Below are 10,000 nucleotides of genomic sequence, written 5' to 3'. Positions count from 1 at the left end.
CAGTGCGTTTATGTGGAAAGTGCTCCTGTCTCCTCACATCAATTTGCTCAGCCTCTACCCTTTCACAGTGTCTCTTCCACCCTCCCTCTCTCTCGTTATCACTCTCTCCTTTCCTCCTTCCTGTTGGTTTCCCATCTCTTTCTTTCATATCTCCTTTTCTTTTCTCTCAGTCTCCATCTCACTATTCTCACTCTCCCTCACTTCTTCCTCTGTAATCTCTCTGTCTTTAATCATTCATTTTCCTCTCTCTTTCTAAATCAAACCTAATTTTATTTGTCACATACACATGGTTAGCAGACGTTGAAATGCTTGTGCTTCTAGTTCCGACAATGCAGTAATAACCAATGAGTAATCTAACCTAACAATTTCACAACTACTACCTTATACACACAATTGTAAAAGGATGAAGAATATGTACAAAAAAATATATGAATGAATGATGGTACAGAACGGCACAGGCAAGATGCAGTAGATGGTATCGAGTACAGTATATACATATGAGATGAGTAATGTAGGGTATGTAAACATTAAATTAAGTGGCATTGTTTAAAATGGCTAGTGAAATTTTTTTTACATACATTTTCTCATTATTAAAGTGGCTGGAGTAGAGTCAGTATTTTGGCCGCAGTCACTCAATGTTAGTGGTGGCTGTTTAACAGTCTGAAGGCCTTGAGATAGAAGCTGTTTTTCAGTCTCTCGGTCCCAGCTTTGATGCACTTGAAACTGACCTCGCCTTCTGGATGATAGCGGGGTGAACAGGCAGTGGCTCGGGTGGTTGTTGTCCTTGATGATCTTTATGACCTTCCTGTGACATCAGGTGGTGTAGGTGTCCTGGAGGGCAGGTAGTTTGCCCCCAGTGATGCATTGTGCCGACCTCACTACCCTCTGGAAAGCCTTATGGTTGTGGGCGGAGCAGTTGCCGTACCAGGCGGTGATACAGCCTGACAGGATGCTCTCGATTGTGCATCTGTAAAGGTTTGTGAGTGTTTTTGGTGGTAAGCCAAATTTCTTCAGCCTCCTGAGGTTGAAGAGGCGCTGCTGTGCCTTCTTCACGACACTGTCTGTGTGGGTGGACAATTTTAGTTTGTCCGTGATGTGTACGCTGAGGTACTTAAAACTTTCCACCCTCTCCACTACTGTCCCGTCGATGTGGATAGGGGGTGTTCCCTCTGCTGTTCCCTGAAGTCCACGATCATCTCCTTTGTTTTGTTGACGTTGAGTGTGAGATTATTTTCCTGACACCCCACTCCGAGGGTCCTCACCTCCTCCCTGTAGGCCGTCTCGTCGTTGTTGGTAATCAAGCCTACCACTGTAGTGTCATCTGCAAACTTGATGATTGAGTTGGAGGTGTGCATGGCCATGCAGTCGTGGGTGAACAGGGAGTACAGGAGAGGGCTCAGAACGCACACTTGTGGGGCCCCAATGTTGGTGATCAGCAGGTTGGAGATGTTGTTACCTACCCTCACCACCTGGGGCAGCTCATCAGGAAGCTTAATGATGAGTTTGGAGGGTACTATGGTGTTAAATGCTGAGCTGTAGTCAATGAACAGCATTCTTACATAGGTATTCCTCTTGACCAGATGGGTGAGGGCAGTGTGCAGTGTGGTTGTGATTGCGTCGCCTGTGGACCTATTGGGGTGGTAAGCAAATTGGAGTGGGTCTAGGGTGTCAGGTAGTTTGGAGGTTATATGGTCCTTGACTAGACTCTCAAAGCACTTCATGATGACGGAAGTGAGTGCCAAGGGGCGATAGTCATTTAGCTCAGTTACCTTAGCTTTTTTGGGAACAGGAACAATAGTGTCCCTCTTGAAGCATGTGGAAACAGCAGATGGATTGAATATGTCCGTAAACACACCAGCCAGCTGGTCTGCGCATGCTCTGAGGACGCGGCTGGGGATGCCGTCTGGACCGACAGCCTTGCGAGGGTTAAAAAGTTTAAATGTCTTACTCACGTTGGCTGCAGTGAAGGAGAGCCCGCAGGTTTAGGTGCGGGCCGTGTCAGTGGCACTGTATTGTCCATAAAGCGAGCAAAGAAGTTGTTTAGTTTGTCTGGGAGCAAGACATCGTGGTCCGCGACGGGGCTGGTTTTCCTTTTGAAGTCCATGATTGACTGTAGACCCTGCCACATACCTCTCGTGTCTGAGCCATTGAATTGTGACTCTACTTTCTCCCTCAAGCCTCCATTCATCCCTCTCTCCTCTTGCTGTGAGTGTTTAGGCCCCTCCCCCTTTAACTCATCCCTCTCTCCCCCTTTCCATCTCTCCTCTGAGATGAGCCCTCCCACACCTCAAAGTAAACAATCTTTCACCGGGGCCCAGCCAAAAGTCTGTTACACACACATGGCACCGAGCCAACGCAGGACACTTTAGGGGACAGACATGTCTCTCTCTCTCTCTCTCTCTCTCTCTCTCTCTCACACACACACACACACACACACACACACGGTTCCTGTGTTACAACACATCAGGGGCAGCAGTCTAATATCACACAGGAAACAGGAATTGTAGATAAGAATCTGCTGAGTTAAAGGGACACTTTCTGTCAGAGGAGCTTAGGGCCCACCTGCTTTGGTTTACAGCAGAGTCAGAGTGTATGCCATGGGGCTGGAACTGAGCCCCCCCCACACACACTGATGAATACACACACACACACACACACACACACACACACACACACACACACACACACACACACACACACACACACACACACACACACACACACACACACACACACAGGAAACTTTCTACGTTTACCAGGAAACTACCAGAATGTTGGTAACTTTCAAGGATTTTATGTAACCTATCACAAGACATCTAGTGGCCCTTTTGGGTATTTCACATTATCACAGGTGTCTGTAATTATCTCTGTCCCTCTCTTTGGCCTAATCACATGTCAAATATATGACATAATCAACTAAAATGTTTTTTTTTTATTATATATATATATATATATATATATATATATATATATATATATATATATATATGACAAAGCTGTAAAACATGATCGTAAATATAAACCATAAACTCAGGGAATATTGGTGTTTAATGTGAGGGTTTGAGCATGAAATATTCTTTATATGGTCTGACACACTTGCATTAATTTGACTATGTCAATATGTATTTGTTGTCCATTTTCTGCGTCAAACTGGTGGCAGTTAGCTGGAATAGATACGGTATAGATACTAGTTAAATAAAGGTTAAATAAATATAATAAATAAATACTGCTTCACTAGGTTCAGTCAGACTTAGCAGAGACATGAACGTCAGAACACTGGCAGAAACTCCCTCTTACTTTAAAACTGAACTGAAATACATCCAGAGTGTGAAAGGAACTTCTGCTGAAATCATTTTCATGAATAGAAAGCAGCTATGAGGAAGTACACACCACATACCACGAGGCTTTGATAACAATCCTATCCTGATGTTGGGAGTGAGACAATGCCAGGAAAGCCATCATAGCTTCATAGCTTCACAGTAGGGAAGACAACAGTACTCAAATACAACACAACAGAAGAAACAATGGATGAACCACAACGGGTATCAAGTCAGAGTGACAAATGTAAAGAAAGACACAGAAGGAGAACAGAGAGAGGAGAGAAAGGAGGAGAGAGTAGAGATAGGAGGAGGAGAGAGTAGAGAGGAGGAGGAGAGAGTAGAGAGAGAGGAGGAGAGAGTAGAAAGAGGAGGAGAGAGAGGATGAGAGAGTAGAGAGAGGATGAGAGAGTGAAGAGGAGGAGGAGGAGTAAAGAGAGGAGTAGAGAGAGGAGGAGGAGTAAAGAGGAGGAGGAGAGAGTAGAGAGAGGAGGATAGAGTAAAGAGGAGGAGGAGGAGTAAAAAGAGGAGGATAGAGTAAAGAGAGGAGTAGAGAGAGGAGGAGGAGTAAAGAGGAGGAGGAGAGAGTAGAGAGAGGAGGATAGAGTAAAGAGAGGAGGAGTAGAGAGAGGAGGAGTAAAGAGGAGGAGAGAGTAGAGAGAGGAGGATAGAGTGAAGAGAGGAGGAGTAGAGAGAGGAGGAGGAGAGAGTAAAGAGAGGAGGAGAGAGTAGAGAGAGGATGATAGAGTAAAGAGGAGGAGGAGAGTAAGAGGAGTAGGAGAGAGTAGAGAGAGGAGGATAGAGTAAAGAGAGGAGGAGTAGAGAGAGGAGGAGAGAGTAAAGAGAGGAGGAGAGAGAGAGAGGAGAGAGAGTAGCGAGGAGGAGGAGAGAGTAGAGAGAGGAGGAGAGAGACTAGAGAGAGAGAGCATAGAGAGTAGAGAGGAGGAGGAGAGAGTAGAGAGAGGAAGAGAGAGGAGGGAGGAGAGAAGGAGGAGAGAGTAGAGAAAGGAGGAGGAGAGAGTAGAGAGAGGAGGGGGAGAGAGTAGAGAGAGGAAGAGAGAGTAGAGAGAGGAGGAGAGAGAGGATGAGAGAGGAGGATAGAGTAAAGAGAGGAGGATGAGAGAGTAGAGAGAGGATGAGAGAGTAAAGAGGAGGAGGAGTGAGTAAAGAGAGGAAGAGTAGAGAAAGGAGGATGAGAGAGTAAAGAGGAGGAGGAGAGAGTAAAGAGGGAGGAGTAGAGAGAGGATGATGAGAGAGTAAAGAGGAGGAAGAGTAGAGAGAGGAGGAGGAGAGAGTAGAGAGAGGAGGAGTAGAGAGAGGAGGATGAGAGAGTAAAGAGGAGGAGGAGAGAGTAAAGAGAGGAGGAGAGAGTAGAGAGAGGAGGAGGAGAGAGTAGAGAGAGGAGGAGGAGAGAGTAGAGAGAGGAGGAGGAGAGAGTAGAAAGAGGAGGAGAGAGAGGTTGAGAGATTAGAGAGAGGATGAGAGAGTGAAGAGGAGGAGGAGGAGTAAAGATAGGAGTAGAGAGAGGAGGAGGAGTAAAGAGGAGGAGGAGAGAGTAGAGAGAGGAAGATAGAGAAAAGAGGAGGAGGAGGAGTAAAGAGAGGAGGGATAGAGTAAGAGGGGAGTAGAGAGAGGAGGAGGAGTAAAGAGGAGGAGGAGTAGAGAGAGGAGGGAGGAGAGAGTAAAGAGAGGAGGAGAGAGTAGAGAGGGAGGAGAGAGTAGAGAGGGAGGAGAGAGTAGAGAGAGGAGGAGAGACTAGAGAGAGGAGAGAGAGTAGAGAGAGAGAGAGTAGAGAGAGGAGGAGAGAGTAGAGAGGAAGAGAGAGGAGGGAGGAGAGAAGGAGGAGAGAGTAGAGAAAGGAGGAGGTTGAGAGTAGAGAGAGGAGGGGAGAGAGTAGAGAGAGGAAGAGAGAGTAGAGAGAGAGGAGGAGAGAGGATGAGAGAGGAGGATAGAGTAAAGAGAGAGGATAAGAGAGTAGAGAGAGGATGAGAGAGTAAAGAGGAGGAGGAGTGAGTAAAGAGAGGAGGAGTAGAGAAAGGAGGATGAGAGAGTAAAGAGGAGGATGAGAGAGTAAAGAGGAGGAGGAGAGAGTAAAGAGGTGAGGAGTAGAGAGAGGAGGATGAGAGAGTAAAGAGGAGGAGGAGTAGAGAGGGGAGGAGGAGAGAGTAGAGAGGAGGAGTAGAGAGAGGAGGATGAGAGAGTAAAGAGGAGGAGGAGAGAGTAAAGAGAGGAGGAGAGAGAGAGAGAAGGAGAGAGTAAAGGGAGGAGTAGAGAGTAAAGAGAGGAGGGGGAGAGAGTCGAGAGAGGAGGAGGAGCAACTAGAGAGAGGAGGAGGTGAGAGCAGAGAGAGGAGGAGGAGAGAGCAGAGAGAGGAGGAGGAGAGAGTAGAGCGAGGAGGAGACAGTAGAGAGAAGAGGAGAGAGTAGAAGGAGGAGGAGAGAGTAGATAGAGGAGGGGGAGAGAGTACAGAGAGCAGGAGAGAGTATAGAGAGGAGGAGGAGAGGGTAGAGAGAGGAGGAGGAGTAGAGAGAGGAGCAGGAGTAGAGAGAGGAGGAGGAGTAGAGAGAGGAGGAGAGAGTAGAGAGAAGAGGAGGAGAGAGTAGAGAGCGGAGGAGGAGAGAGTCGAGAGAGGATGAGAGAGTAGAGAGAGGATGAGAGAGTAGAGACAGGAGGAGAGAGTAGAGAGAGGAGGAGGAGAGAGTAGAGAGAGGAGGATGAGAGAGCTGAGAGAGGAGGAGAGAGTAGAGAGAGGAGGAGGAGAGAGTAGAGAGAGGAGGAGAGAGTAGAGAGAGGAGGAGGAGAGAGTAGAGAGCGGAGGAGGAGGAGTAGAGAGAGGAGGAGAGAGTAGAGAGTGGAGGAGGAGAGAGTAGAGAGAGGAGGAGGAGTAGAGAGTGGAGGAAAAAGGTAGGGAGTGGAGGAGGAGTAGAGAGAGGAGGAGAAAGGTAGAGAGAGGAGGAGGAGTAGAGAGAGGAGGAGGGAGAGAGAGAGAGAGGAGGAGAGAGTTGAGAGAGAGGAGGAGAGAGTAGAGAGAGGAGGAGGAGAGAGTAGAGAGGAGGAGGAGGAGAGAGTAGAGAGAGGAGGGAGAGAGTTGAGGAGGAGGAGTAGAGAGAGAGGAGGAGGAGAGAGTAGAGAGGGGAGGAGGAGGAGAGAGTAGAGGAGGGAGGAGGAGGAGTAGAGAGTGGAGGAAAAGGTAGGGAGAGGAGGAGGAGTAGAGAGGGGAGGAGAAAGGTAGAGGAGAGGAGGAGTAGAGAGGGGAGGAGTAGAGAGGAGGAGGAGTAGAGAGAGGAGGAGGAGTAGAGAGAGGAGGAGGAGTAGAGAGAGGAGGAGTAGAGAGGAGGAGGAGTAGAGAGAGGAGGAGGAGTAGAGAGTGGAGGAGAAGGTAGAGAGAGGAGGAGGAGTAGAGAGAGGAGGAGTAGAGAGAGGAGGAGGAGTAGAGAGAGGAGGAGGAGTAGAGAGTGGAGGAGAAAGGTAGAGAGAGGAGGAGGAGTAGAGAGAGGAGGAGAAAGGTAGGTCAGGGGTGGAAGAAGAAATGTAAGAGAGAAAATAAAAGAGAATGGAAGAATTTGTGCAGCACAAAAAACCTAGGAGTCAGAGATAATTTATTCTAACCCACACACAATAGAACATTTTGGTGGGGACAGAGGGCAGGAGCAGGGTTTGGAGGACAGGGGTCAGAGGATAGAAGTCAAGGCACTTACTGGAAGGTGGGCGATCTCCTCTCTCTGGCTCCAGGGTGGGGGGTAGAGAAGGGGTGTGGCCAACCCCAGGTTCCGTTGATTGTGATTCGCTCACTGCTGATGCACGTATGGCAGAATCCGCCTCCTTGCTGACTCTGGCCACGCCCTCAATCACATTGGATGTCTGGAAGAGACAAAGATGATGACGTCAATCATCCATTTTAATAGAAAACATGCAAATTAATTACTTTCATCACTTCTGGCATCAACATAATGTACCTGGCCTGTCTGAATACAGCTCATATCTAAATATACAAGAGGAAGAGGTTTCCACAGCACATGGCATATCTACGTCACAGTCACCAAACATTACAGACAGTTTTAACTAAGTTTGTCCCACTTTCAGACAGCTCAGCAACTCAAAGCCATCGACTTCAAAGCCACCCTGCTACAATGTTTGGGTAATGCCATTAACTACTCAAGTGCCTTGTCTTCCAGTGTGTGTGTGTGTGTGTGTGTGTGTGTGTGTGTGTGTGTGTGTGTGTGTGTGTGTGTGTGTGTGTGTGTGTGTGTGTGTCTACAATATAGTGCCATTAACAACTAAGGTGCCTTGTCTTCCGGGGGACCATTTTTAGCAGCTGTCACAGCTTTGATATAAACGACTATAAAAAGCCAACTCGGGGCTATCCAGCAGTGGGTATTAAAGACATGTCTCTGACTGAAGTGTCAGAGCCTTGACAGAGACAAAGACAGAAGGAGAGAGAGAGGGAGAAAGAGACAGCTCAGGTCTCTTTAGATGCGCATCACACTGCTCCTCTCCTCTTCCGAGACGGAGCGAGGGACGAGCATTCAAGCAAAAGCGGAAGGGCTGACCATGAAAAGAAGAGGGAAGAACAGAGGGAAGCTGTCAGAGGAGGAGGAGAAGAGGAGGAGAAGATGAAAGGTGGGTAGAGGACTTAAAAGAGGGTGTGATGGCTCCTTCCAATATCAAGTGGAAGAGACAGGCGGCGACGGCGACGCACATCTCCAGACAACAACACAGCGCTGGTCACAGGGCCTTATGAAATAAACATAGCTCTCAGCTGGAGACAGAGAGACAAGGAGAGAGATAGGGAGACAGAGAGACAGGGAGATGGAGCAGAGAGACAGGGAGACAGACAGAGACAGGGAGACAAGGAGCAGTGAGACAGGGAGATGGAGCAGAGAGACAGGGAGATGGAGCAGAGAGACAGGGAGATGGAGCAGAGAGACAGGGAGACAGACAGAGACAGAGAGATAGGGAGAGAGATAGGGAGACAGAGAGACAGGGAGATGGAGCAGAGAGACAGGGAGACAGACAGAGACAGGGAGATGGAGCAGTGAGACAGGGAGATGGAGCAGAGAGACAGGGAGATGGAGCAGAGAGACAGGGAGATGGAGACAGAGAGACAGGGAGACAGAGACAGAGAGACAGAGATAGGGAGACAGACAGAGACAGGGAGATGGAGCAGAGAGACAGGGAGACAGAGAGACAGGGAGATGGAGCAGAGAGACAGGGAGACAGACAGAGACAGGGAGATGGAGCAGAGAGACAGGGAGACAGACAGAGACAGGGAGATGGAGCAGTGAGACAGGGGAGCAGAGAGACAGGAAGATGGAGCAGAGAGACAGGGAGACAGAGAGACAGGAGATGGAGCAGAGAGACAGGGAGACAGAGAGACAGGGAGATGGAGCAGAGAGACAGGGAGACAGACAGAGACAGGGAGATGGAGCAGTGAGACAGGGAGATGGAGCAGAGAGACAGGGAGATGGAGCAGAGAGACAGACAGAGAGACAGACAGAGAGACAGGGAGACAGACAGAGACAGGGAGATGGAGACAGAGTGAGACAGGGAGATGGAGCAGAGAGACAGTGAGATGGAGCAGAGAGACAGGGAGACAGACAGAGACAGGGAGATGGAGCAGAGAGACAGGGAGATGGAGCAGAGAGACAGACAGAGAGACAGACAGAGAGACAAAGACAGGGAGACAGACAGGGAGATGAGGCAGAGAGACAGGGAGGCAGACAGAGAGACAGGGAGATGGAGCAGAGAGACAGACAGGGAGATGGAGAAGAGAGACAGACAGAGAGACAGACAGAGAGACAAAGACAGGGAGACAGACAGGGAGATGGAGCAGAAAGACAGGGAGACAGACAGAGAGACAAAGAGGCAGACAGCGAGACAGGGAGACGGACAGAGAGACAGGGAGACAGACAGGGAGATTGAGCAGGGAGATGGAACAGGGAGACAGACAGAGAGACAGACAGGGAGATGGAGCAGGGACACAGACAGGGAGATGGAGTATGGAGAAAGACAGGGAAACAGAGAGGGAGACGGACAGGGAGATGGAGCAGGGAGACAGACAGGGAGATGGAGCAGGGAGACAGACAGGGAGACAGACAGGGAGCCAGACAGGGAGACAACAGGGAGACAGACAGGGAAACAGACAGGGAGATGGAACAAGGAGATGGAGCAGAGAGACAGGGAGACAGACAGAGAGACAAAGAGGCAGACAGGGAGATGGAGCAGGGAAACAGACAGGGAGACAGACAGGGAGCCAGACAGGGAGACGAGAGGGAGGCAGACAGGGAAACAGACAGGGAGACAGACAGGGAGATGGAGCAGAGAGACAGGGAGACAGACAGAGAGACAAAGAGGCAGACAGGGAGACAGACAGGGAGATGGAGCAGGGAAACAGACAGAGAAACAGACAGGGAGATGGAGCAGGGAAACAGACAGAGAGACGACAGGGAGACAGACAGGGAAACAGACAGGGAGACAGACAGGGAGATGGAGCAGGGAAACAGACAGGGAGACAGATAGGGAGACAGACAGGGAGATGGAGCAGGGACACAGACAGGGAGATGGAGTATGGAGAAAGACAGGGAAACAGACAGGGAGATGGACAGGGAGATGGAGCAGAGAGACAGACAGGGAGACAGACAGGGAGATGGAGCAGGGAGAGAGACAGGGAGAGAGACAGGGAG

General features: G+C 49.4%; 1 protein-coding gene across 1 annotated transcript in view; it reads right to left on the bottom strand.

Moving 5' to 3' along the window:
* Nucleotides 1-10,000, bottom strand: part of gse1b (Gse1 coiled-coil protein b) — a 408,220-nt gene that overhangs the window by 283,909 nt on the left and 114,311 nt on the right. The window contains 1 exon segment of the mRNA XM_064992255.1: nucleotides 7,016-7,178. Coding sequence (XP_064848327.1) covers nucleotides 7,016-7,178 — 163 coding nt within the window.

The sequence above is a fragment of the Oncorhynchus masou genome, chromosome 2, assembly GCF_036934945.1.
Source record: "Oncorhynchus masou masou isolate Uvic2021 chromosome 2, UVic_Omas_1.1, whole genome shotgun sequence".
NCBI classification, from domain to species: domain Eukaryota; kingdom Metazoa; phylum Chordata; class Actinopteri; order Salmoniformes; family Salmonidae; genus Oncorhynchus; species Oncorhynchus masou.
The sequence above is the reverse complement of the archived record's forward strand: the minus strand, read 5'-3'. Positions and strand labels throughout refer to the sequence as shown.